General features: G+C 38.6%; 4 protein-coding genes across 9 annotated transcripts in view; all 4 read right to left on the minus strand.

Annotated features, from left to right (window-relative positions):
• Positions 1–40: 40 nt before the first annotated feature.
• On the minus strand, positions 41–6,031 carry LOC132197203 (organic solute transporter alpha-like protein). Its single transcript, XM_059620328.1, has 6 exons — positions 5,719–6,031; positions 1,822–1,973; positions 1,517–1,758; positions 1,007–1,182; positions 753–932; positions 41–394 (listed from the first exon to the last, which is right to left on the minus strand). The coding sequence occupies exons 1-6, from the start codon at positions 5,900–5,902 to the stop codon at positions 225–227; spliced, it is 1,104 nt and encodes a 367-aa protein (XP_059476311.1). The 5' UTR covers positions 5,903–6,031; the 3' UTR covers positions 41–224.
• A 442-nt stretch (positions 6,032–6,473) lies between these two features.
• Positions 6,474–11,346, minus strand: LOC132196504 (vacuolar protein sorting-associated protein 11 homolog). The gene is made up of 17 exons (XM_059619210.1): positions 11,194–11,346; positions 10,962–11,030; positions 10,737–10,910; positions 10,323–10,682; positions 10,113–10,202; positions 9,905–10,059; positions 9,644–9,844; positions 9,405–9,558; positions 9,205–9,351; positions 8,841–9,152; positions 8,364–8,661; positions 8,103–8,306; positions 7,699–7,993; positions 7,551–7,638; positions 7,373–7,499; positions 7,229–7,312; positions 6,474–7,170 (listed from the first exon to the last, which is right to left on the minus strand). Exons 1-17 carry the CDS (start codon positions 11,206–11,208, stop codon positions 6,812–6,814), a joined length of 3,132 nt encoding a protein of 1,043 aa, XP_059475193.1. The 5' UTR covers positions 11,209–11,346; the 3' UTR covers positions 6,474–6,811.
• A 151-nt stretch (positions 11,347–11,497) lies between these two features.
• LOC132197544 (uncharacterized) lies at positions 11,498–14,603 on the minus strand. The gene is made up of 9 exons (XM_059620889.1): positions 14,293–14,603; positions 13,801–14,063; positions 13,588–13,731; positions 13,404–13,457; positions 13,187–13,338; positions 12,840–12,976; positions 12,532–12,745; positions 12,301–12,472; positions 11,498–12,079 (listed from the first exon to the last, which is right to left on the minus strand). Exons 1-9 carry the CDS (start codon positions 14,307–14,309, stop codon positions 11,898–11,900), a joined length of 1,335 nt encoding a protein of 444 aa, XP_059476872.1. The 5' UTR covers positions 14,310–14,603; the 3' UTR covers positions 11,498–11,897.
• Positions 14,604–17,000: 2,397 nt separating this feature from the next.
• LOC132197204 (disco-interacting protein 2) overlaps positions 17,001–27,086 on the minus strand; it is a 98,851-nt gene continuing 88,765 nt past the window's right edge. For 4 of the 6 annotated variants that reach the window (XM_059620333.1, XM_059620330.1, XM_059620332.1 and 1 more), the window contains 18 exons: positions 26,378–26,506; positions 24,814–25,015; positions 24,601–24,695; positions 23,939–24,385; positions 23,548–23,750; positions 23,258–23,485; positions 22,816–23,165; positions 22,409–22,695; positions 22,095–22,312; positions 21,809–22,021; positions 21,512–21,743; positions 20,591–20,724; positions 20,265–20,511; positions 19,572–20,158; positions 19,134–19,457; positions 18,649–18,967; positions 18,417–18,540; positions 17,001–18,278 (listed from right to left, as the gene is read on the minus strand). In XM_059620333.1, the coding sequence (XP_059476316.1) occupies positions 18,026–18,278; positions 18,417–18,540; positions 18,649–18,967; positions 19,134–19,457; positions 19,572–20,158; positions 20,265–20,511; positions 20,591–20,724; positions 21,512–21,743; positions 21,809–22,021; positions 22,095–22,312; positions 22,409–22,695; positions 22,816–23,165; positions 23,258–23,485; positions 23,548–23,750; positions 23,939–24,385; positions 24,601–24,695; positions 24,814–25,015; positions 26,378–26,506 (4,592 nt within the window). In that variant the 3' untranslated portion in view covers positions 17,001–18,025. The remainder of the gene's footprint in view (positions 18,279–18,416; positions 18,541–18,648; positions 18,968–19,133; positions 19,458–19,571; positions 20,159–20,264; positions 20,512–20,590; positions 20,725–21,511; positions 21,744–21,808; positions 22,022–22,094; positions 22,313–22,408; positions 22,696–22,815; positions 23,166–23,257; positions 23,486–23,547; positions 23,751–23,938; positions 24,386–24,600; positions 24,696–24,813; positions 25,016–26,377; positions 26,507–27,086) is intronic. The other 2 variants (XM_059620335.1, XM_059620331.1) reach the window with 1 other exon arrangement.

The following is a 27,086-nucleotide window of genomic DNA, read 5'->3' on the forward strand; positions in this document are numbered from 1 at the left end:
AGCTATTGTTGGAAATTTAATTTAAATTAATAATAATATATTTTTAAATAAAAAATTCATCTTTTTTATTGTTAAGAATTTGTGACTAAATATGTCACACACGTTTTTGAGACGACGAGAGGACTGAAGATTGCACGCGAATAAATACTTAAAAAATAATCTGACAAAAGGCTCCAGGTAAGACTGCGAAAGAGATCCAGCTCTTAAATGATTCACTGCCAAGTTTACGAGCGAGCCCTCTCTGAAACGACACTGCTGATGGACGGCATTTTTGAGGCGGGCTGAGATTCATAGGGCAGCGCGGCCAACTTGAGGGGCAGGGGGCGTTTGTAAAGGCGCCAGGCAATCACCATCAGCACAACCAATTCCGTCATCATCAAAGTGTTGTACACCACTGAAAAAAGCAGACGATTAAATTAATTGAAGTTAAAAAATAATAAGGATAACCATAAGAATGTATTTTTCTAGTTTTTATTGATAAAAATGACAATGATCAAATCTTTTAAGAAAAATAATAGATAATTTAAAATAAAAGTTAAGGTAATCAAGGATAAATATTCATTATTTAAGTTTATTGTTCAGTTGCGGCACACCAGGAGCGTTCAATACAATAAACTATAAAAAATAAAAATATAATAAAGAAAAAATAAGTAAAAATTGATATAAAAAGAAATCTACTAACAAAATTAATGAAGGACAAGAATGAAGAGCTACTAATAATAAAAATCTAGAATTTAAATAAATTTTCTTACAATTTGCGAAAACTGTAGGCGGAAGAGCGGGGTGGCAGGGGAAGAGGCCGGCCCAGCCAGCAATCCTAATTCCCAGTCCTTGTAGCTTTGAGAAAATGAGGACAAACTGCAGCGACAGCATTTTATGCTTGACGAAAAACCCTTCCAAAAGCCCAGGTCCCAAAAACCGGGCAAACATACCTGCAAAAATATTTGTTAATAAATTTAAAAAACAATGATAATTTTCAAATAATAAATAATAGTAAGTCACTTACCCATTCCCCACAGTGCAGTGAATATTGAGACAAACATGACCGGGGCTGCATACAATGCGTGCTGAGCTGAGGCGACTGACAAACTCTCGGCAGCCATAACCAAGAGCACCAGGTAAATCAGACCTTGGACCACAGGCAGTTGCAGCACCAGACATCGCATAAATGCCAAAGTGCGACTGTAAATAAGATTTTAATAATTAAATATCAATTTTTTTGTAGGAAAATATTTTTAATTATTGCTTTAAAACTAGCAAATATTGTTTCATAAAAACTTTTCAAGCTTGAACAAAGATTATAAAAGAAAAATTAAATATTCAAAACATTGCAGAGAAATTTGACCAAAATAGGGCTTCTTAATTATTCCATTCATCAAAATGAGAAAAAAATAGAAAAATAAATCTTTTAGCTTTAAATTCACAGTACCAAATTTCTTTTGTTTTTTTTTAACTTCTTTTCATTTATTTATTAATTTTTTTTTATTAAAAATTTTTATTTTTGTTCTTTATGCACCTGTTGATGGTTACTTTTTGCGGCATGCAGCACCAGAAGCAGCACAGCGGCGGCACCCTGGGAGTCAGGGTGAGACTTTGTGGCTTTTGAGAGCTGAGGATGGCCGTTTTGCCGCCGCTGTAGTCCAGCAGCAGGCAAAAGAAATTGTACCAGGAGGTGGTGAAGGCCAGTTGCGTGGTCGCCTCAGCCACCAACTGGGCGCGCGGGCAGATCGACGCGATCATCACAGCCACGGCCACCATCTAAAAAATCGAGAACTTTCGTTGGAAAAAAACTGAACTTGTTATGGTCAAGGTCTCACTTACTGGGTAGACCGAGATGACGAGGATGGTGCTCGACTTGGCTCTGGGCAGGCCGTGACGCAAGATGTGAGCCACGCAGTCTCCGAATAGGACGAAAATGCAAACTGTCGCCACCAAACCCAGGCAAAGTATCAAAACTCCTCCAAAATCTATTGCTGAAAGGAAAAAAGAAGAGAAACGTCAAATATTTTTTTTTTTTTTTCTTCTTATGCCGAAGTGGTGATTGTTAAGTCATTCTTCTTTCTAGCTATCCAATACAAGTGGGCTTCTTTTTCTATCCTGCTCCAATGGTCAGGTATCGCGTCTAGATCTTCTTTGAGTTTAGGGCACCTAAAGAGGTGCTCCTTGTCTTGCTTTTCTAATCTACAAAGTTTGCATGTTGCTGGCTCTTTTACGATGTTAAAACGATTTAGGTGGTGCTGCAGGACATCATGTCCAGTATTTAGTCTGAAGTTTGCTGTCGAGACTTTTCTGCTCCATTTTCTGTCTGGTCCTTTTTGGGCAGCATTCCACCAGGTCAAATATAACATTCAGCACAAATAATTATTTAAAGAAAGAGTTGACTAATGTATTATCACATTTTTTATCATGAAAACGGTATTATAATGCATATGCATATTTTAAAGTAGAATAAAACTCAACCAATGACTCCTAGTAGCCTTCAAAAACATTTACATGCGCATTTACGTCTCCCGAAAGAGCCTCAAATATTTAAAAGCAAAAAAAAAAAATAGAACTTTTAGAGCAAACATAGGCATCTATAAATATTTGAATTGCATCAGGAAGAGTTCAGTTCAACGAATGTAAAACTAATAAGTAAAAATTAAATAAATTAAGATTTTAAAAATTGAAGCTCATTTAAAAATTAATTAATGTGAGGATGCTTTTTTTAACCAAATCATATTTTTGCAGATATTTGCAATGAGACTTCATAGAGACCTTTATATAGAGCACAAGGAAAAAAAGTAATAATAAACAACTTTTTCCATCCTAGCCAATGTTAAGTTAATATTAAAATAGCTTTACATCGTTTCAATAAAATGTTTCCGTAATAGATATTTAATCATTCAAATTAAATTCATTCTAATTTTGTCTAGTTCTAATTACTAACTTTTGTGCAAAGGCACCTTGTTGCTAATGAAATTCTTTATATTATGTGACTATGTGTTTAGTTACATGTTTGCGGTCTCATGTCATAAATTAGTTTCTGCGGCCGAAAGCAAACGCTGTTTGTCTTGGGGAAAGTGAGAACACAATATGAGCTCCTCTTTCTAAAATTGGCGATTGATATAATGAGCAGACTTTTGCAGACTCCTCAGCGCGCAAAAAAAAGAGTTTCCTTTTTATATTTTTACACTCGACTTCCTCAACGAAGAAAAGCTTTGCGGAGTGCAGGTGCAATGCGCGAGAACCGTGACAAAAGTTTTGAATAAAATGCCAATTTCAAAAACAGAGATTAGGCAAGCGCGAGCAGTGAGAACACTTTTTGTTGGCAAACAAAAGGAGGCAAAAAGCGACGGATAAATCTCTAATTCTTTTCAATCATATTATACCTTATGTAGTTTTTGCTTTTTTTGCCTGGAGAGATAACTTATTTTGGGGAATTCACACCTTGTAAAAAGCAGGTTTGAAGCAAAGGCAGATCATTTTTCCTTCCTGGTCGTTCAGATAGACGAGAGGACAGAAAAGACAACAGATCCTTTTAGCACGTCAGAAATGCTTAGCGAGAATTGCGATTATGTGGTTTGGAGAACCCGATCTTGCAGGTTGGGAATTCCCAGACAAATAAATATTGCAGGTAGTTCCCTTTGCCAATTACCAAGGTGAATTCCATTGAGGCTTGGGATTTTTTTAAATTTACAAACTGGTTTCTCTGTATCTCATCACACACAAAAATAGCAATCAATTGAAAACGGAATTTCTATATAATGGGGGTACTTGAACATAAAGGGATTGCAATCATAATTGAAAAATATATAAACAGGATGATATAGAAAAGTTTGCAGGTAAAATTTCTTCAAGATTAATTTTTGAAAATATGTATCAGGAATTAAGAAATTTGACGTTTGATAAGTATAAGTGAATTTTAGAAGCTTTAATTAATAATTTGATGTAGGTGATTTTGTTATTTAAATTTTAAAACACAAGTACAGATAATGGATATAAGATAAAATATTTATCAAGCATCTGCAATTTTTCTGTTTTTATTTGTTCAGTTAAAAATAAGATCATCAATTTTTATTACGACTAATTTAAAGGGTTTGTTACGAGCGATGAAAGGGAAGAAGAAGTCAAATAACAAGTTCAAGGCCCTAATTCAGTTCTAAATTGCAGAGATTTTTTACGATCTCTTTGTTGGTTACGCCTGGATGGACCGCCCTGACTATCTTTGCTCTCCAGAGCGCGCACTGTATCCTGCTTCCCACGGAGCGATAAAGCCAATAAAAGGTTTTACCAATGAAAAAAAAGGGAAAAAAAATACTTTTTGCTGCCTTGCAAAATGTTCCTCTTTCTTGATTCTTCATGGTCGTTCCAATCAACCGGGAAAACGCAGTGTATTTTTCTTATCTGGCATCATCAAACAGGAAATAATACAAAATAAAAAGAATAAATTTTATCTTTAACACCTTTTCAAAACTCTTAATAGGAAAAAATTTGATAATATTTTCATAATAAATTAATAAAATATTTGGACATAATCTCTATATCTAAGTAATTCAAAATAATTAATTAAAAAATTAAACACTGCTCTTTTTAATTCATTTTTTTTTAACATAAAAAACATGTGAACAACGCAAGATCACAAAGAGCTTGGTGTTTATTTATGAACTTTCCACTTTTCTGTATTAATCTTTGATATTGACATTGATGGTGGCTTTAAAAAGATTAGACGGAATTTGATGACGTAATATTGACCACAAGTTCATTCACCAGAAATTAATCATACTAGAAATTTGATATGTCCAGATTTATCTTTAAAAGTTATTCAATTCAATTGGAGCCAAAATTAAAATTCATAATTCCATGAATAATATTTTAAGATAAAAAAGGAAGGTAATTGGCACGTCAATCTTCTTTAAATCATTTCACTAACGAAGTTAAAAAATAATGAATTCTTGCTTGACCAGTTTTTTTTTTCAAGACTTTCATACCATCGCTCAAATTGCTATGGTTGGTGCTTTTAAAGTGAAAAGAGTGAGCTGCTGTAAATAATTTTCTGCCCTTTCCTCAAGGTTTTAAGTAATTGCCCAAGTCTTAATATGCGTCTGATTTATTTTAAACGTTGATGAGAATATCAAGAAAGAGCAAAGCGTGAAGAATGCAAAAAGGAAAGGAAGGACATGCATAGACATTTACTTCAAATCAAGGAACGTTAAATTTTTAGTTTAATGACCACTTGAAAAAGATAAAAAGCAAACGAACTAGGTTATCAAAAGGGCACTTTTTCCACTTTCACGAAGTTTTAACCAAAGTTTCCTTTTTTCTTTTCATTTCACCACTTTTTTTTAAATAATTATAAATTTTTTATTATAATGTACATATGTTATACTATTTAAGAGATTTTAAATAATATTTTTCATATTTTAATAAAAAATGAGTTACAAATAATCTATTTAATTATTAGTTTAAAAAAATTGAAATGAAAATATACCTCAAATATTATTTTATTCCTAAACACGAGCATATTTTATATTTAACTATATTTTACATTTACAGTAATATTGAGAAAGCGGTAATAAACAGTGAAGCTGTGAAGGTATTGTTGAAAGCCATTGAAATAATACGGAAATATATTCTTAATTTGTGCGTTAAATTTTGAGTGTGTTAAACAAAATTAAATTAAACGGAAATTTTAAAAACAATAAATTAGAGATAGAATTAAATTGAAAAAATTTATACCTGACAAGTACTCTGGTACTGAGGGTATCATGTCTGGTATGCATTCTCCGGAGGCGAGGAGGATGGTGGCATTCGAGGCGTTCGCCGCCAAGACATTGGGGCCAGCGACGTACGGAATTGGTGTGTCGGACAGGACAGCCCCTAGCAGCCCTGACATGGGGCTCGATTCCAAAGGGGCAGTCATTGTCTCCCTTTGAAAAATCGCTTCAACTAAGCCGACCCCTCGCACTCCGTGTCTCTTCGTCAGAGAGACCTCTCTCGTAGATCTCGACCGTTCGACTATTCACGCACCACTCAGAAAACCTGCTCCTTCGGCAGTAGAAAGAATCGCGCGCGGTGGAGGGGCATCTCTATCTCTGAATCATGTACAAAAACGACAGAGAAGGGGCTTTCTTTTTCTGCTTCCTCCGTCTGCTGCAGCAGGAGGTGAAAGTATTTAGGAGGCGCCTATGCTAGAAGTGTTTTCCTCATTTTGGGTCACGCCGTCACGCGAAGGTCAACTCGTCGCTTAATTTAGGCTTTAATTAAAAGCCAACCTAGACCGCTCTTGACATATTCACACCAAAGAGTATACAAAGTGACACATGGGAAAATCATTTGTGCACAAATTATTTAATAAATTACCGTTTAAGATAGGATAATAATTTAAATTCTCTCAAAAAACCTGTTTAAATTTCATTATATTTGACAATTATATATTTGTTCACTCTCTCTTCATTAATTTTTGTTTGACTAGGGTTATTAAAAAAAATTTAAAGAAGCTACAAGCTATAACTATTGGGTATTATTTCATTTAATCTTTTATAGAGCATAATTATATAGCTATCATAATATGACTGAATATGATAATATCATATACCATTCAATACAACAGCATGCGAAATCACATAATATTCTAAACTGATTATTGTGAGGGGATTGATGGGAATTAAATACATTTTTAATACCTTACACAATGAAAAAAAAATTAGGCAGTCTTCTCAAAAGTTATTAATTTTGGAAGCAAGCTTGGGTATTACATTTTGAATTAAAAAGTTTATTTATAAATCAGGAAAATAAGTTGTGGCACTGAAGTTGGAAAAGGCCAAAATGACTAATCCTCTCCGAAAGGATTTAAATTTTTGTCATAATCATCGTCCTCCTCCTCCTCGAATGGGTTAACGTGCTTGGGAGTGGATTTCTTTGGGGTTGTTTCTCTTGGGGCCGCATCTTCGTCAGCAAACGGATTCTTGGCATCATCATATTCAGGCGAATCGTCAAAGGGGTTTTTTGCTGGTGGCTGAGGACTTCTGTTGGCTTGTCTGGTTGCCGGCTGTGGTGATTTCTTAGCTGGCGGGCCCGACCAAGACTCAAAACGCTGAGACGAAGACAAAACAGGTGCCTCAGGAGCGGATTTCTTTGACGACCAAGAGTCATAGCGATCCGACGAAGAGCAAACAATATTCTTTGGTGCTAAAAAAAATATTTTCCATCATACAATTTTTTTTCTTAGCGACTCATTCAAAACTACCTCCTCCTCCTTCCATCAAGCGAAGTCGCGCCTCAGTTCCCAGATTGTCCTTCGGCGGCTCAGAAAACTTCTTTTGTGTTACACCTTGGAAAGCAAAAATATAATTGGTTAAATTATTTGATGATGTGAGGTTAAAATATTTACTTGGAGCGTCAGCAGAGGGAGGTGGATTGAAAACTCCACGGCCAAAGTAATCTGCCACTAAGGAAAATCCATCTTGGGCCCGTTCGAGCTGACTGTGGAATGACTCATGAAGAGATCGAGATTGATCCTAAGGAAGAATAATAAGATTATTTTGAAAAATAAAGAAAAAAATCCAAACCTGGGATTTTATGATATCCATGATTTTCTTATTGTTAGGCAAGCACACAGGACACTCGTGGTCACTTTCGGAGCAACTCTCAAAACAACTGTAAAGAAACAATTTATCCAATTTATTAACCAACTATGTGTTCATGGATTATACGAACTGTTGGTGGAAAGAGTGTTGACATAGGAAGTGAACGGAGGGCAGTTCCAGGTGCTGGTTACAAGCGTTACACAAATTAGCTCTGAATATTACATTGCTCGTTTCTATTGCCCTGATCTGCTGCCGAATGGCTTTTGTTTCGTTTGTGTATTTCTCGATCAGGGCCTCCTCCTGTTTGGTCAATTCTTCTTCAGCTTTTAACACTCCAACAAGGTAGGAACGGACGTCACCCAAAAGAGCATTGCTCTCGGCTAGAGCATCGATGACCATCAATGGGGGCAGCAGACGTTCTCGCTCTAAAAAATAAAATTTATATAAAAGTAATTGCAAAATTCAAAACTACAGGCTTTGGTTTTTTTTCCAGACATATAATAAAATATTCCTATGAATATTTAATTCGTTTACCAATGACTTGTAAAACTTCTGACAGAACTTTTGATGGTGTGCTGTGGTCTTTAGTGCAGGTCGACAAGGCTTCTATCCAAAGACCAGGATCTTGGGCACCGAATTTTCGACAGCACGCCAACAGACCTTCGTAGTCTTTATTAACCGAGTGGTAGCGCATCATGTGCTGATACATTTTAGCCTCCTCGTACAAAAAGAGCAAACCTTGATTTTTATGAAATGATAAAATAAAGCATATTTTTCTAATTTTATATATCTCACCTTGTGAAAAATGATGCAGTTGGCAGAGAATCAGAGTTTGCGCCCGGTCGTAGTTGGCGTCGGAATTCTGCAGCAGGCGCAGCACCTTTTCTCCAAGCTGCTTTTTCTCATCTCCTTTTGATGCTTCCCACACTTGCAGGTAATGCTCAAGCAGCGTGTTGTAAACCAGACTACTTGCGTGGGGGTCCACTTGAACCATATTCTCTAGAAACTGTATCAGCATCTCAGAGTTTTCCAAGAACAAGTGGATAAAATCTTCTGGGCAGGCTTTGTCTTCTTCGTGTCTGTCACTTTCACGCTAAAAAGATTAATTGAATGTTTAAAAAAACTCAGAATTTTTCAGCTGCAAACAGTAAAGTTACTTTCATAATAAATTATAATAAGTAATTTCATCAATGATACGTTATTTAAAAAAAAAAAAAAGGAAAAAAGCCTGAAACAAAAGGGAAAACATATTTTTATTTGAGCTTGACTTACTCGATCAATTGCAGGCTGACCATTTGGTCTGAAATCTGTGCACAGTCTCTTCAAAAAGTCGGTTGTTTCTTGAGGTACATGCTGAATAAGCAAAGAGCCGTAGCGCTTAATATTGGCTTCAGCCTCGTTGAAAGGAAGCTGCGCCAGGTATTCAAGGACCTTGTCGTACTCGTGCTTGTCCTCCAGCTGGATCTTCAGGTACCATTCGTGCCTGCCATGCTTTTTGGCCAAGGTCAATGCATCTTCAGAGGACACTTGCCGACACACCTTGATGGCGGTGTCCACATCAAAGTCCAAATCTCTATCCTTAGTCTATGAAGGAAATTAATCAAAATGTCATTTTCAATCAACCTCATCAACTTGCCAGCAAAAATTCTCTGAGTTTATCAGTCCGGTTCAACTTAGTGTAGCAGTTGAGCAGCAGAGTTGTGTGGTCTTCACCGGCCAAGCCGTGCTTGTGAAGGGCTTGCAAGTAGGTGGTGAGGTGCTCGATTAGTTGCGAATCTAAATACTGATGTTACTTGGTTAAATTTTATTGTGTATATTTGTTAGCAAATGTCTCACTTTTCTGATAATGTACGAAGGTTCAAGTTTATCGATTGTCTTGATGTACTGTTCGATGGCGCCAGAGTGGTCACCTTTGTTATAAAGGTGGTCGCCAAACTGCCTGAAGATGTCACTCAAACCATCTGGACCATAATGATGGCTTTTTGCAATTCTAAAATTCCCAAAAATAAAAATAACACTCAAAAATTTGATATTTTATAAAATTTTAAAAGAAGACTAGAATTTTAATGACTTGCCTGATAGCTACGTCATAGAGATTCTTTTTGAAGAGCATTGCCAGCTTTGACTGCACATCCTTCTCCATAAGACCGAGCAAATTGTTTCCAGCTGTGAGGACAAGGAAGTAGCCCCACTCGCTCAGAACGGCTTGCACTTCACGAGCAGGCGCCGTGAAAACAAGGAATTTGTTTTGCAAGTCTAGTACGGTCACCGTCTCACTGGATAAATTTTCAATTTATTCTTATCTATTTTTATTTTAATAATATGTCATAAATTACCAAGAAATTGCATTTTCATCACTGGAACTGCCGACTGCCTTGTTCTTGTCCTCGGCAACAACCACAAGATATGTTCTGGAAATTTGCAAGAGTTTCTTTTTGCCCTCGATTGCGTAGCAAGGACCTCTGCCTTCTGTTGTGTAGCAATAAATTGCCTGTAATGTCACCACATTAGAAAAACCCATTTTGAAAATGATTTACATATTACATCTGATCGGCCAATTATAAAGTTGCACTCGGGAATGCAGTCGGTAGCAACACAGCAACTCAATTCGCAACCAGCGCTGTCCAGCTGTATCTGAAAAATTGATTTTTAAAATAAGAGAAGACTTTGAAAATTTTAACAGTTCATCATGAATTAAATGAAAATAATTATGTACATGAAATAAATAATTACTGAATAATTTCAAAATCATACTCGTTGCTCTTTATCCTTGTTGGCAATGTTGTAGAGAAGGACGCTAACCGTGGTGGCCACAAAGAGAAACGGCGCTCTGGCCGTGATGCGAAACGCCAATCCGGAGACGCTGTTGGCGCCGTCGCGGAGAACCACCTGCTTCAAAGACCTTTCTCGTCCGACTTCTCCCCTCTGCAGCAAAACCGTCCCGTCTGAGAATCCAACCGCCAGCAGATGATTTTGGTGGACAGCCAGAGCAGTGGCCGCGGCCCCCTTGGTGGCAGAATGGAGCCGCGAAGATCGAAGACATATCGGCGAGCCCTGTTTGTCCTTCTTTTCAGTGTCCCACACCTTCAGAATGGTACTTCCGCCCTCGTCCTCCTGTTTGAATTAAGGCTAAATATCTAGGAAATGTTCAATTAAAAATTATTTTACTCCGATTGTGATGAGGAGGGACGAGTTTTGAATATTGTGCACCAAACCGACGCGGCCTTCGTGCGCCCTGTAGGTGGTCGCTTCAAAGGACCTGTTGACCAGGTGGACGAAGCCATCGGAGTCTCCAAAGACCAGGTGACTGTGGCCACTGGACGAGGCGGTCACCTGAGAGCCCTGAAAAAAATTTATATTTATGGTGGAGAGAAAAAAAATATGATTTCAAACCTTAAGAGCTTCCTGGATTTTTCCCTCGTCGACGTTTTTGCTCAGATCAAAAAAGTTGAAACGCCTCCACTAGAATTTTATTAAACAATAAAAGCAATTGCAAACTTCGGATTTTTTAATATACATATAAGATATGTATTTGTATGAAAAAATTGCTTCCACAGTCAACGGTTACATAAACGTATTTATTTACATGAATTTAAAGGCAAAATTAGTTAAAACACTAGCTCACCTCCATGAAAGACATTATGGCGAATTAATTTTAAGCTCAAATTCTGGTATTTTGAAGTTACTGCCGTAGTTGTAAAAAGTAAACAAAGCCTTGTTGGTTTACGATTAAGAATTACGATATATATATTAATACGCCCTTTTCATGACTTTTGTGTTCGTTGTCAGCTGGACAACTACCAGCGCCCAGCCAAAGGAGAGCCAATGAGCGTGAAGTGGCTTTTGATTCGAAACTAGCGAACCGGGAAAGCGAACGGGTCGAAAAAAAAGAACACGTTCTACTGAACAAGGAAGTAGTTCTTAATTTTCCTTTTATTATGATAATTTTCAAAATTAAAAGAAATAAAATCTGAAGGTTACATGGTTACGAGAAGTGAACTTTGCGTGACTTTGTAAGACAAGCACTGGGCATATCTTTTCTATCATTAAAACTATATAGGTTGCTATTTTTTTTTTATAGAGCCTACTGGACCACTCATGAGTGCTCAGAATACTTGTCTTTTTAAAAACAGAAGTCACAGCAGCAGCAGTTTAATAATAAATATTAATGAATAAGAACATTGTGATGATAGCGGATAATAGAACAAAATCTAGTCATTAATGAAAGTTGTTAGATTGTCAGTTAAATAACTGGACTTCAATTTGTGACTGTGTGTGTGTGTGTGTGTGAGAGAGAGAGAGTACAAAAATATGGAGGTCAAACAGGACCTAAGGATTATCAGGAACATACATGGCAAAATCAACAAGGTAATCAAAAGAGTCTATTTGAGGCACGAAGGGAACCCTATGGTTCAAGGGTTTTGTCGGCCGGTCACATGTTTGCCACCATCTAGAATCACAATGTTCTAAGAACATGTTGGAGGTCTTCATGCTTCTCACTTTGGTGACAACTGAAAATAATCAATATTGGTATTAGCAATTAAATTATGAAACGCATGCACACATTTAAATTATAATTAGGTTTTTAAGTATCATTTAAAGTTTTGGAATAGTTTGCCAGAAGAAGAAGAAACATTCCAAAAGGTATTAATTTAAAATTTGTTCAAATGATAGCTCTTGCAGCAAAAAGATTAATTTATCAATTTAAAAAATTTAAAGGAATTCAACTTACAGACTCCGAACAATTCAAATCTAATGCCCGCCAAGTCGATCGTTGGCGGCAATGATCCACTATTGCGGATAGTATCAAAGTCTTCCTGGCACCGGGCCACGCCACGAGTGGAATAGTCAACGACTAGGAGATGAGGACTGATTAGCATTTTTTCGATCAGCGTTCCGTTGCACTATATTTAAAAAAAAACTATTAATTATCAAAGAGAGATTGGATTTGAAATCTTCTTACCTGGAAGCACCTCCTCTCATGAAACATCCTGATCCCAATCAGATGGTCAATATCAGAGCTCACCAGGTTAGGTGGCAGTGTCAAGTTGACATCCTTGACATCACAGTTCTCATTCCTGCACTCAGCTAATCTCTGAAACACGGTCTCCACCCTTATGATCTCCATAAACCACTGAGCAACAGTGTTCCAGTTGTGATCCAAAATCCTCATAAGGCTGCAAAAAATTGAAGTTATTAACAAATTACAAATTGGAAGAAAGAAGAAATATAATTCAAATTATAAAATTCTTTAATAATCTTTGCACTTACTATTTTACAATACTTTCCTGCCACTTTGATTCTATTTCAAGGCTGTAGGTGCCTCTATTAACGTTAAGCTCATACAGAAGGTCCTTCAGGGGCCCACCCTTGCAGTTTTTGAGCAACTGGTAACATGCTTTGGTGTACTGCAAATTAAGAAAAGAAAAAAATTTAATAATAATTATGTAAGTGTTTTCAAATTAAATTCCTATCTTTAACAACTATTAGCATTAGTATACCCTCCCTCATTGATTTTGATCAAAACAACCCCTATCTGAAGCACCAAATAAATAAATTTATAAAGAAATATTAAATGCAGTTAACTGACAGGAAATGTTTAAAATAATTTATTATACCTCACGGCGAGCGAGCAGAAGAAATGCGTTCAAAAAACAATTCAAGCTTGAGCATTCTTTGCTTAAGATCTCTTCACTGGGAGACAGAAGACCAGGGAGTTGAGAACATTTCACCTTAAAAAAGGTTTGCGTTCTGTCTCCAATGAGGCATTCTAAAATTAAGAAAAAACGTATTGTTGTTTAAAAATCCGTAATTAAAAATCTCATATAAACTTACTAGTACTCTTGAAGAATTTGTATTCATGGTCCAATACAGGAGGCCCAAAAACAACTAAAAAATTAATTTTATTAGCAAAAAATTGTTAAATTGAAGCCTCTATAAAAGGCATAAATTTATATTTTTGGAGCAAGTAAATTGAAGAACTTAAGTCAATAAATTCATACTGAAATTTTATACTCACTCAGACATGTTCCAAAGATTTCCGAGGGCAGAGAGTTGGGATCATTTTGATCATTTGGGACCATTTTAGGCATGAAAATTCCTCTGACATAATGTTGGACAAACCACGCAAATTTTGTATTAGTCCACTCCAGCTCCATGCGTCCTAGATTATTATTTTCGTCAAGAAATTAAATGAATATGCGATAACATAAACTATAATCTATTCACACACCATCTAGAGTGACTATATCAAACGTTGGGGTTGCTTGTTTCAATCTGTCAATGATGCGTCTGGCTTTGGCGAGATCTGTATCGAATTTCATTTGGCGCATCAGGTCTTGCAGCTCATCAAAATTTAACATAGATCTCAACGTTGGGCGTTGATGTAGCTCATTTGCCAAGTCCAGCAATGGTGTCGTCAGATTGAATCGAGACATAATTGCTGCCGACAAAGCCACACACCTTGGGTACTTTTGTTTGTAGGAAACGGCATCTCTGAAATTTTTTGAGAAATTATTTTGTGTTAATTCCCACTCGTTTTCAATCGTTAAAAAGATTTTTGGATGGCTGAATTCCAGTATGTGCCAAAAATTTGATCGCAGACTCAGCCACACCCTTACATTTAACGAGGATGAATAATATATTTAAGTTAATGCACGCACGCTATAATTATGACACATCCTAGTTTTTAAATACATTTTTCAAAGAACGAAAATTAGCTCACAGGATTTGATTAGCCATAGTAGATGGATTATTTTTCTTCTACGGTTCCTTTTCTGCTCAAAATTTTTGCTGCGATTACCCTTGTCAAAAAGCAAATCGAGCTAGGGTGGGTCCGAATATCAGAGAAACGATTCTAGAAACGATTCTTGAGAAACGTTTCTCGAGAAATGATTCTGGAGAAACGTTTCTCGAGAAACGTTTCTCGAGAAATGATTCTAGAGAAACGTTTCTCGAGAAAAGATTCTCGCGCAAAGATTCTCCAGGATCGTTTCTGCCTTTAAAACTCAACTAAAGAATCGATCCTTGAGAATCCTTGCGCGAGAATCTTTTCTCGAGAAACGTTTCTCTAGAATCATTTCTCGAGAAACGTTTCTCGAGAGACGTTTCTCCAGAATCATTTCTCGAGAAACGTTTCTCAAGAATTGTTTCTAGAATCGTTTCTCTGATATTCGGACCCACCCCTAGTGTTTTGTGTGGAGTTCTGCTTCACTTCTGCTATCCCCTTGATGCTGTAAAATAGAAGAAAGAATTATAAATTTTCCAAATTTTCATTCATCAAATCATTTCCATTGAGAATTTTGATGTGGTCTAATAATTTTCATATTAAAACGAAAAAAAACTTACCTTGTGGTTTTTAGCTCTTGGAACGAAGAGCGTTGGCAAGTATGGCATAGACAATTAGACAAAACACAACAAATTACGCAAAACTATTGTTTCAAAATGGCTTATTTACGGGCCGCTCAGGATTAAGAGCTGCAAGCGAGCCGTAGAAGCATCAAAAAAGCTAACCGGTCTGTGTAAGGAGAGTCTCCTTAGGTCTGTGCGTGTTCCAGTTTGTTTGAATTCGACCAATAAGACAATTCGACCGATTCAATCTCGTGGACAGATTTGTGGAGAATGATTGGTTCCTGTATTGCACCGAGTTCTTACGACGGTCCCTAGATGGCGTTGTTGCTCGTTGTCTCGGCGGGTGGCACAGGCGGCACAGGTCACCAGTCAAGTCACCAGTCGCTGGTGTAGTTCGTGAGTTGCTCGTGAGGTGTCCCGTCGGTCTGTCTGGCTAGAAATGCTTTTGCTTAAAAATTCGATAAAATAATTAATTGTATCACGTTTTAAATCACGTATGAAAATTTCCTCAAGGTGAGTAGAAGAATTGAGCAATATTTTTCTTTGTATGGTATGCCATTAATTAAATTCCCATGTTGAGAACTTACCGGTACTTACTATTACTATAAGGGTCTGCTGAATCAAAACTGCAACGCGCAGGGTGATTTTTAAGAAAAAAATAAATAAATGAAATAAAAATTAAAATTAGAGGGTTGTAGCAAAAGAAATTTACTTTCTATTTTTAGTAAATATTTTTGATGCCAGAGTTTTTATACTTATCAAAAAGTGGTTCTAAATTAAAATTTATTATTTTTTATTATAAATTTTATAAAAAAATTTTAACATAGGCAATCCGATCCTACGTCTTATTTTATGCCTAGAACCAAATGTTTATTTATAAAAATTTTAAGCGGCAACCAAATTAAAAAATAATTATTTGTGAAGGCCGAAAGACAATTTTTAGTAAATATTTTCCATATTTTCTAATTAAATAACACTACCAAAAATTTTCCACTAATATTTTGTTTCTAGCTATAGACGTAAAATTAGACGCGTGTTCACCTTAGCCAGGCTGCAGCAGTACCAGCAGAAGGGGAACCCCTTATTTATCAGGAAAAAAAGACATCCAAATATTATGTATATTTTTTGGTCATTTGCCTGAAAATAATTTAATGAACAATATGTTTCAATTCAAAGCATACTTATCACGATTTATCATAAATTCATTTATGTGTGTGAATAATTAAGTGGAACAATTTGTCAACAAAGTAAAGTAAAGTTTAATTCTCATTATAAATTTAAGGCTTTACAATTAAAAATATATTAATATTTCTAATGAATGAAATGAGTAAACATTCTATGAGAGGAATTATATTTTCATACTATAAACGGCAAAACGGCATTGCTGGCTTATTTCATTAAAACTCAGCAGAATGACTTACTTAGGAGGGGTCTCATCAGGAAACTATGACTAACTGATTTTTTTCTTTTTTTTTTAGATACAAATCAATGTTAATAAAATTTAAAAAATCTCCTGTACTGATCTGCAAACATTCTGCATTTATATTATATAGTTTTGTCCAGTTTTATCCATTTTATTTATATACCTAAAGATAATAAAGATATAAAATTTACCTGCCATTGTTTGTGATTTTGTCAAGAAAAATAAAATTCTCAAAATTCGCTTTTTAAAATTATACGTCAAGCCGATCTTCAAAATTATAAGGATTAAATTTCTTTGGCCGCAAGGAATAAGATTTTAAAATTCACTACTAATGAAATGAATGACAGGTCTTTGGCCGCAAGGAATAAGATTTTAAAATTTACTTCTACTGAAAAAATGACAGGTCTTTGGCCGCAAGGAATAAGATTTTAAAATTCACTACTCTTGAGAAGGGTGTGCAGTTGTGCACTATGAATCCCACGTTGTAAACAAAAGCGTTTTATTACAAAGCGCTTTTTAATTCTGGAGCAATGCGGTAAATTTTTCACAGGCCAGTTGGGTCACCTCATGGAATACCTTTTTTGTTAATAAGGAGAAAACCGGCGGAAGTCGCGACAAATGAATTTTTTTCCCTTTTTTTGAAAAGTAAATGAAACGCATTATGTGGAAAATGTACACGTTACATTAACGGTTTATTTTTCTATCACTCTTGGTCAAGTGTGGGGAGGGAGTTACAAATATCAAGAAGGATTAATCAGACCTCTAATACTTAAATTAAAAATGATTATTACCATCGTATAATAATTATGTATTGTGCATTAACTATCTCATTTTTATTTTTGTTAACTTTTCAATCTTGCAATATAATATTACAGATAAAAAGTCGTAATAGCTGTAATAGAGTGTAAATGCCTTCATATCATGTATAATAGATTTTTTTAAATTTTTTGCGCATTTTGCTTTGCTTTTGTCGAGTCGTATGTCTACAGCTGTTTCTTTATCATCTTTTTTTATTAATAATTATTATTGTGAGAATAAAAAATTGCTCTTGATCGCAACACTCTGCTCGCATTAGAAAAATCACAAAAAAATGATTATACAATTCATAGTATTTATATTATTAAGGAATCAACTAACAAAATTTTTGTCCTCGGCGCACAATTACAGCGCCTAATTATCTATACACATTAAATAATGACTGACATGCCTATGTATGTGTGAATGTGATGCTCTCTCTGGAACCACTTGTCCGTCTCGAAGCCGCGTGCATTAATATTAAATATTTTACTGCGAGAAACACATTTTCTCAGAAACAGAAAACTGCAAGCCAGGCGGGGCTGAAAGACGGGGTCGATCGATCGATGAACCAAGAAGGGAGAGCTGCCGGCTGTGAGTTGAGCACACAAACTATGACTTAAATGACTGGAATGTCTTGGGCTCGAACAAGCAAGCGGTTTGGCACACTGCGAACCAACGATTATTGTCTGTCACTCTCGAGCTGGGCGGCCCAACAACGCGGTATTAAAAAAAATAATTAATTCAATAAACAATTAAGACACAGCACAAATGAACGAACTAATTCGATACATAAATATTTACGAACAAACAAAATTGAGCAGGGGCCGGCAGGGTCGGAGAGACTGCTGCTGCTGAGTGCTGAGACAGTGGTGGTTTTTTTTTCTTTTTACATGTTGTACGCCACGTAGATGGGGTCGAGTTGGTCGGCCAGGAAGCCGTCCCGCAGGTGCATGCGCTGCTTCTCGCCCCTCGAGTTTATCGGCACCACCCCTGGGTCGACAACCACCACCACCCCAACCACCAGGTGGTGCTCCTCGAGAACAGTGTTGGTCACCAGTGGCACCAGGTCCAACGCTTCACTCTCATTGCCGTCCAGCTCGGCCACAACCACCAACAGGTTCGTCCATGTGAAGACGGCACTGAAAAGAAAAATTCATTTCATAATTTTGTAAAACACCAAAAACTTCTGGAAAGATTAAATGAAATATTGAAAACATTCACTTGTTTCTCTGTGAATTTCTTTTAATTTTATTGTGATATTTTTTATGGGAACTTACCATTCAGCAATCTTCTTATGGCACCTAAGAACGCTGTTTTCAATATCAATGGGGTGATATCTCATCCCTCGCAGCATGATGGTTTCGTCGAGAGCACCAACAACAAACACCGCATCATGCAGTTCTGCAAATAAGATTTTAAAATTTACAGCAAATTTTTTTACATTGATTCTAATTTTTTTTTTTAATTATTATTGTAATCAAACTATCTTTAGTGAATAGTTTAACGCACCTGGTGGTTCATTGCCCTGCAAACCAGGAGGTGGAACAGGTGGTGGAACCTGCCCTGGCAGCAGTTCTCCATTGTCGTCAAGTGGGTCGACGGTGGCTGGCACAGCCTCAGTTCTCCTCAGGAACCCAAGGTAACCTGTTCTGGCGTAAACCTCACCAGTGTTTCCTGTGACAAGACGGGCGCTGAAGTGGTCAGCATAGTCGGACTCGTCTCCGTAGATGGTGAAGTAGCCGCTGGCGTTGTGCGGAGACTGCACCCAGATTTCTCCCAAATGCGAGTCCCCACACTGGCCTTTTGTCTCCGGATCAGCAATGATCACCTGAATGTACAAAAATTAACCATATTAGGACAGAGTTAAATTTTTTGTTTTTAATCAATTTTATACAGATCTTAATAACATAATTGTACAATTTTCAAACAATAATTTATGAATAGTAATGAGAATGTATAGGAGCAAAATAAACCAAAATGTCATTGACACTGACCTTAACTCCAGGTAGGAGTTTTCCAGACTCCATGAGACACAGCGAGTGCGGGCTGCCTCTTTCCACAAGGGACACCCTGTCGTTTCTGAGTGCCCTCAGGTCTACGTAAACAGTTGAGGGCTCTGGACTGGAAGCGCCTTGCAAGCAAATGGCCACGTTGACTCTGCAGCCAAATGAAGTAGAAACCGCGCGTGGACTCAAGCCGAGGGCAGAGAAAAGTTTGGAGAATGACGAGCTCAGGGCAATTCGTGGCCGCTCTTCGGCAACCACGACACACGTTCGTACACAAGCCAAAGACACGCCTCGTTGCTTCAATTGATTGACCTGAATTTTTATAAAGTTTAATAATTTCATAAAAGTAAAATATTATTATAAATAATTTATATGATGTAATTTAAAAAAAAAAATATATATATAAAATTGAAGTTTTGTATTTACCGAAGAACCGAGTCCTTTGGTGCACAGCTCCATGACTCCGTACGAACAGAAAGTGTCCCTGACCCTGTACTGACTGACAGCTGACAACCACAGGGCTGGGTTGAGTTCAACCTCTGAAGGTGGAATAAGGATGGAGTGGTGACCCGAGTAGATGGAGCTCAGGCACCAGAGGGCAAATCCAAGGCCGCAGTAAGGGTCGAGGCAGAGAGCAATGTGTCTCGAAGGATACAACTCGCAAGCCAGCTTCATAGAGCGGCACATTGAGGTCACAGCGGCATGTGACATTTTGATGCCGGCCAGCATGCCAGTCGTTGACACACTGAAGTCCAGGTAGGCCAGCATTTCAGCCGTTGGCGCCCTATAGAGGGCGGCCAGCTTCTTCTTGGGCATGTCATCTGTGTCCAGGGTCACTGGCCATGACTTGATGTCGACGACGTTGCTCGCCTCCTTGCTCTTCAAAAGTTTGATCACGTTTTGGTTCGACAGCACCAGCACAGACTTGCTGACGTCAACAATCATGCGGACTGTCGGAAGGGTGGTCTGCAGGTTCTGCGGGTGCGGTGGCCTGATGGTCACAGGAACGGCGCCTGAAAAGAAATTGTGTTTAGATTTTAAAATTAATTCATTTTTACTTATAATTGTTTAATTAACTTTAGTTCTCAGATTTTATTTATTTTTTTTTTCTCAACTTACCAACATAGAGGCAGCCATAGAAAGCGCAGATAAGATCCAATCCTGGAGGGTAGATGAGGGCGACGTGATCTCCAGTGTTGATCCTGGCCTTCTCCAGCAGCAGGACGCCAACCCTTTCGGCCCTTTTGTGCAGCTGCGAGCAGGAAAGGGTTGTTGCCACTCCTCCCTTTGAGTTGAGCAGCGTGAAGATGATGTGGTCTGGCGTCGTCGTCGAGCGCCATCGGAGAATCTCCGAAATGAACTGATGCTGAAGAATGATACAAATTTATTAATTTTCGTCAAAACTTGGAAATTTAGAAAATCGTCCTAAAGATCTGCCAAAATACCTTTCTAGCCAGATCTGACTCTTCGTCCATTGCGCCCATGTCCCTGCCCTGGGCAGACGCCAGCCTGTTGCCCTGCACAATGTTGCCGACCATGACGGACGCAGGACCCACGTCTGGAACGGTGACACGCGTAGCTAGGGAGCCACATTACAAAACAAACTATTGTGGTCAACACCGCCAACCAAACAAAACAGTCAAGACATGCAAAACAAAATGAGAGAAAGAGCCACTGTTGGTGACTGGGAGCCATTCACGAAATCCGCCAACCACCACCAAGTGTCCGGGGAGGCAAACAGTGGGTGTGACTGTTGGATGCACCAGCAGGCCAGTCGACCAGCAGAGACTTACTTAGCTTTTGAACACAGCTTAAGTGTTTCGGGCAACACGAGTGGGGGTTAAAATTAATCAGAGGTGAATCCATCGGTGATGGGTTCAAAAAGAAGCTCAGGTGAATTTGGTTCAAATCACAAAAACTCATTGATCGGTCACTCGATTGGATTTTTGATCATTTTCATTTTAGACTACGGCATGCAAAGGTGAATGAATGCAAGGTGGAGTAATGTTTTGAATTCCTTTTAAAAAAATAAAATAAGAAATAAGTCAAAATAAAATCAAAAGAAGCTGATGAATTTTGCTGTTTTAGTGAAAATAAACTGTTTAACTGACAGTGGTTGTTACACAGGAGGGGAGTTTTGTGGGTAGACCCATACAATGGGCACCAAGTAAGCTGTCTCAAAACTGACAAACAGCAGGCAGCAGGAGGCACAAGTCACACCACAATCATCCAGAAATCAGTTTTATCCCAACAAGAATGAAAGTGAGTTCACATTGACTTGGTGAGCCTTTTCTGCCCTCCAAAACTGCATGCCACCTCTGAGTTACTTTTTAATTTTCAAATACTTGCTGTGTTCGCTTGCTCACCTGAGTGAATCTCGCGTGGTTTTGGCAAGTTGGTGACGCAGGTGTGTGGGCAGAGGAGCACATTGGCTGGGTGCAGGGTGCCTTCGAGAAAACGCCGCTTGGTCTCGGACAGGTGGATGCCGCCGAGAGGCGTCTTCGGAAGGTAATTGGGTGGCACCAGGGCCAGACAGTAAATGCCGACTTGGTGGATCGAGTCGACTGCTTGCAGAACTCGAGACATCCATTGAAAACTCTGCAAAATTTTTAATATATGTTAATTGGCAATTCTGAAGGAATTCATTAATTATAAATTCCAACCTCTTCCTCGCTGCAGTCTGGCCTTTGCTCAGCAATGACACAGATTCGCTCATCTCGCAAAACCCTTATGCTGAAGACAGCGATTCTGCCTCTATAAATGAATTTCATTGGTTCCACAGCCAGAACGGTGGCAATTAGGTCGTCAGCATTGTGCTTTCTTCCAGTTACGGTCATTAGACCATCCCTCGAGCCACAAACAAATACAAGACCACCCTGCAAGAAATTTATTTTTTAATAAAGTTGAATACATCTAAAACATTTTTTTTTAAATGAAAATTATAATTACGGGTCCAAGGAATCCAAGGAGGCCGCTTCGAGTGAATTCAGCTTCGCTCAGAGTCCTCGAGTCTGAGTGAAGAGGCTGCACTTTGAACGAACTATTGGTGAGACCAGAAAGTCCCCAGTACTGGCTTCCAGTTGCCCCAGAGCTGACACAAATCTCTCCCACCTCGTCTGTCTTGCACAGGTACGGAGGCCCTTCCATTTTTACAACAACAATCATACCTGAAAAAAGTAAATAAAATTAAAATTTCTCAAAGCAGATGAGGGGTTTGAATAATTAATGTTGTAATTAGGAAAATAGCATAAAATGTCACTTACAACCAGGCATGACTTGTCCGCAGTCTTGTAGTGTCAGAGAGGTGAGCGAGTTCTCCTGGTCAACGCGCACCACGCCGTAGCTGAGGCCGGACATGGAAAGGACGCCGCGCCCAGTGGCGTTGACCCCGGCGCGACCTGGTCTCCTGACGGACACAGTGAGTGCCTCGCTCGAGCTGGCGCAAGGACAAATGGCGTCAGGTCGGAGACCCTTGGACTGGAACACGCTGAGGAACTGGTCGCACGAGGACAAGGACCACGGGTTGGCGCCGTCAGCCACCAGCAGCAACCTGAGAATTAAGTAATGCAAAATTTTGAGTATTTATCCCAATAATTAAAAATAAATTGAAAATGCTAAATTACAATTTATATTTGAGGTTAGAAAAAATTTGTGCAATTTTTTTAATTACCTCAGAGAAGAGAGGCTGATGTCCTTGTGATCTTTGGTGGCCAGCAGGCCCCAGTGGAGGTCGCGCGACTTGACTACGGCCACACTGGCCCTGTACTTGGTGATCATCTGCATCCACGAGGCTGGGTTGACCTTCATCAGGGCGTACGGGATGTAGACGACGTGCATGCCGTTGAGGACGGCGCCCAGCACCGAGTGCCACAGACCAACCTCACGCTTGAAGTCAAGCACACAGACGGCCACTTCGCCTTCAGTGTAGTTGCAGGCCATTGTTAGTGTGCGGCAGTGAGACAGCATTGCAGCTCTGGTCACAGTCACACCCATGACTGACCCATCTTTGTCCGTTGTATACTGAAAAAGATTAATAGGAAATTTTGTTCATGAATTAAAAACCCATTTAAAAAGTTATTAATTTCCAATGTTAAATTTTTAACTCTGCTCACCTCAATGTAGGCTGGAGTGTCATCCGTCAACCGCGGTGGCGGGAGCCACTCTTTTGGAGCTTTTGCCAGGTGCTCCGTGACAAACCACTGCAATTTAGGCCACCCTTTGAAGGCTACGACTTCACCTGCAGCCGTTTTGGGCAGACCCTTCAAGCATGCCTCTGAAGTGAGTGCAACCTGCACTCCACAGCTGCCCAGCAGAAAGCCAATTTGCTGAGATCCAGCGTCCTATCAAACGCCAAATATTTATTTAAATTCTGATGAGAAAAAAAATCATTTTGAATACTGACCCGCCTGGTGAGAGGCACCTCGATGGGCACGGGCACGATGCCGGCTTGCAGGCACCCGTAGAAGGCGCACAAAAAGTTGATTGGGTCGTTGTTGGGGTAGACCAGGGCTATCCTATCACCTGTTTTGAGAAACGTGTCGCCCTTACTGAAAGTCTTGTTCAGAAGGGTGTATGCGATTTTCTGAGATCGACTCAGCAGCTTGCCTGAAAAGTGAATTAAAATAATAAATACAACTGGAAAATATTTTCAACCATCAAAGTATTATATTTAATTATGTAATTGATCAATAAATATTAGATACTTGTAAAATGATGATTTTATTGTGTCAATAAAATCTAACAAATAATTAATTGAAATATTTCTTTGAATCATTTCAAATTCTGTCACTTACCATAGGTGAGGGTGATGCTGAGTTTGCCGTTCGGGTCGAGGACCGTGGCGACGGGCGCCTTGTAAGTGCCTGATCCATATCTTTGGATGGCAGCTTCCAGGTTGCGTGGTAGCCCAGAGGGCACCACCAGCTGCTCGCCCATGGCCGGGGTCATGGCGCTGCCCTCAGGCTTGGGCGCGTTCGGGTCTTTGGGGTTGGCGGCAATCTCGAGTTCAATGTCGTCGTCTTCGTAAAACTCGGGCAGTGGCCGTCGCTTTGGCCGCTTCAGGGTGTTTAGGAGCTGCTGGATTTTGGCAGACACTTTCCAGCGGCCAGTGCCTGTGCCCATGCTGTCGTCTGAGAGGGTTGACTGGCGAGAGGATTGGTGGTAACGGCCAACCCGGTCGGCCGCGGCTGTTGGCCGCCTTGACTGAGCTGTGTTGTGCGTTACATCAGGGGGTTGAGAATCTGCAAAGAGGAAATTAATTAAAATTTTGGATCTCACGTCAACTGCAAGTAATTAAACATAAAATTTTGAAACCTTATTTTAAGTGGATTAAAAATTTCAAACTGTTAAAAAAAAATTTTGATTAAAAACTTCAATTCAAGAATAAAAAAGTTAATTAATTTAAACAAAGCATAACTAAAAAAGTAACTAGATACAATTAAAAAATAAAACTTACATGGCCTAAGGTTGTGCATGACTTCAGAGAGATCGGTAATTTCTTTGCTTCTCTTGTCTCGCGGTTCTGGCCGCTCTTCCCATCCATTTGGCAGCCTAGAACAAAATTTCAAAATTATCTTAAAGTTTAAAACAGTTTTAACAACTTTTGGAATTATTTGACATTAGTTTAACAAGATGTATTATTTGATTAATAAGTAAATTGATAATTTACCTGGTTTGATGGTGTTGTTGGTGCGAGGGGCGGGCGAGACGTTGCTGGGGTGGCGTTTCTCTGGCCGAGCCGGTGCTGCTTGTGTCCGAGTGCGCAATCAAGGGCTGCTGGGCCGTCGGGATGCGCGCTCTCTCCCTCTCAGGGGTGCTCTGCTCTTCGCCACCCTCGTTCACCATGCTGTCGTCGTCAGAACTCGACTCGGCTACAAAAGATGAAAGAATTTTTTTTTATGCTCAAATTTCTTTGAGACAAAACTAACAACGAGAAAATCTGAAATAAAAGGGGAAGAATGTGACAAAGAGAATTGCTGAAAGAGATGATTTTGAAAATACAGTAGATGGAAACTGCAAAAGAAGCTAATTTCGCACAACAACCATGTTCTCCGAGAAAGTTATAAAATGGCTAGTTTTAATCCGATAAAAGTTCACATTTGTAATTGAATTCTGACAGCAAGTCAGTGTTGACAAAATATTCAAATAAATTTTTAGAAACGGTTCCATAAAAATATTAAAAATGTTTCATTTAATAAATAAAGGTAATTTGAAACAAGCGAGTTTTATTTTAAATCTTGCCACAGGTGAATTTTGAGAAAAGAAAATTTGTGGCAAAATGTGTTTGCTAGCACGTAGTATTTTTCCATTTCTGCAGTTTTCCACGACCCACTTTGAACGTGTCCTTCAGGAGCAGCGAAAGCAAGGGGTGATTTATTGCGACGGGACATAGATTATCATAACGCGAGCGTACTCGTCTCATTTCGCACGTGCAGAGTGTTGGCTGGATTCTGCAGCAAGGGAGCTCACTTTATTTTTTATCCCTTTGATGCCGGCCTTGTTGATGCCATCCATCTGACAGGAGAATCGCAGGAATGTGTGCGACGGAGATGTATGCATGCAGGGAGGAATTCTATTTTCAAAGTAGGACGCGCGACAATAAACCACACTAGAGGCAGCGCACACTTTTATTGAGAGAGAAAGAGTCGCGCGCGCGTATATGCAAAATCGAGAGCAATATCGCGCGGCGCGAACAAAGAAAGATTGTTCTTTTTCCCCATCAGCAAAGCCTCTTCTTCCTTTCGCTCCGCAATTTGTGTAGAAAAATTGTGCGATAAAGCGGCGCTTCATCCCCGTCGGCTTATTAAAGCTACGTGTAGAATCTTTTCTCGATCAAACTGCCGCTCAGAGAGAAAGAGAAAAAAGGGAGCAGACTGGCGGCTGATCGGATCGGGTGGAATGAAAATGAGTCGTCGCTCGATGAAAAATTACTCGCCCCGGTGGACTCGCCCGATATCAAATTTCCGCGTTAAGCTCAAATCTGGTGCAAATGATAAACTTGAGCGACGAAAGGGCACGAAAAGCATGTTTTCTTCTTCGTTTTGCAAAAAAAAAAATATGAAATTTTAAAATGTTTGTTGAAATTTTTAGTTTTCTCAAAGATTGATTTTTAAATTTTCATAACTGTATATTTTGTTCAACAAAGCCTTATCCATGATTTCAATTCTAAAAATAATTCAATTAAAAGATAAAAATTAAATATTGAAGGGAAATTAATGAACAAAATCACTCACCTGAGTCCCTTCTGTCCCTGTCGGGCGACTTGGCCATGACGGAGGTTCGTTTCGACGGCATCGGCAGCGACGGTTTGGGCCTGCTCTGCATGGCAGCCAGAGCCTGCTGCACCGCTTCCTGCCGCACTTCTGCAATCAGAAAAGGCTCGGTTATTTCAGTTAGTCAAGCAGTCAATTTTTAGAAGTACACGTAATTATTAAATTGCAACACTCGCTAGGCACGCGACACAGACGACGAGGAAAATATGAAAGGAAACGGACGTGGCGAGAAGAAAACCCCGCAGCTGACCCGCGACAATTAATATCGAGCAATTAACGGGACCCAGAAACAACTGATTCTGGTTCAAAGTATTGTACGGTATTGTTGGGTTGTTTGCTGTTCTTCAACTTGTACACCCGTTCAATGGTGGAAATTAATTGGTCTTTCCAATATTTGACATGTAGATAATCAATTTTAAAAATGAAGAAAATTAAATATAAAACGATCTCTTCAATAAGATTGTAGTTATTTGCTTCACTTTAATTCAAAAGCTTAATTTTATATCGTTTTCTTGGAAATATTTTTAAATCATTGATTTTATGATTATTAATATTATTTTCCTTACTAATAATATACAAAATATATTTCTGAGTTTGAAAGCTGCAGGATAAATATAAAACATTTGAAATTAAAATTAAAAATTGATGCTCTATACAAAAAAATATCAAT

Source organism: Neocloeon triangulifer, unplaced genomic scaffold (assembly GCF_031216515.1).
Source record: "Neocloeon triangulifer isolate White Clay Creek 2 clone unplaced genomic scaffold, ASM3121651v1 ptg000012l, whole genome shotgun sequence".
In the NCBI taxonomy this organism is placed as follows: Eukaryota; Metazoa; Arthropoda; class Insecta; order Ephemeroptera; family Baetidae; genus Neocloeon; species Neocloeon triangulifer.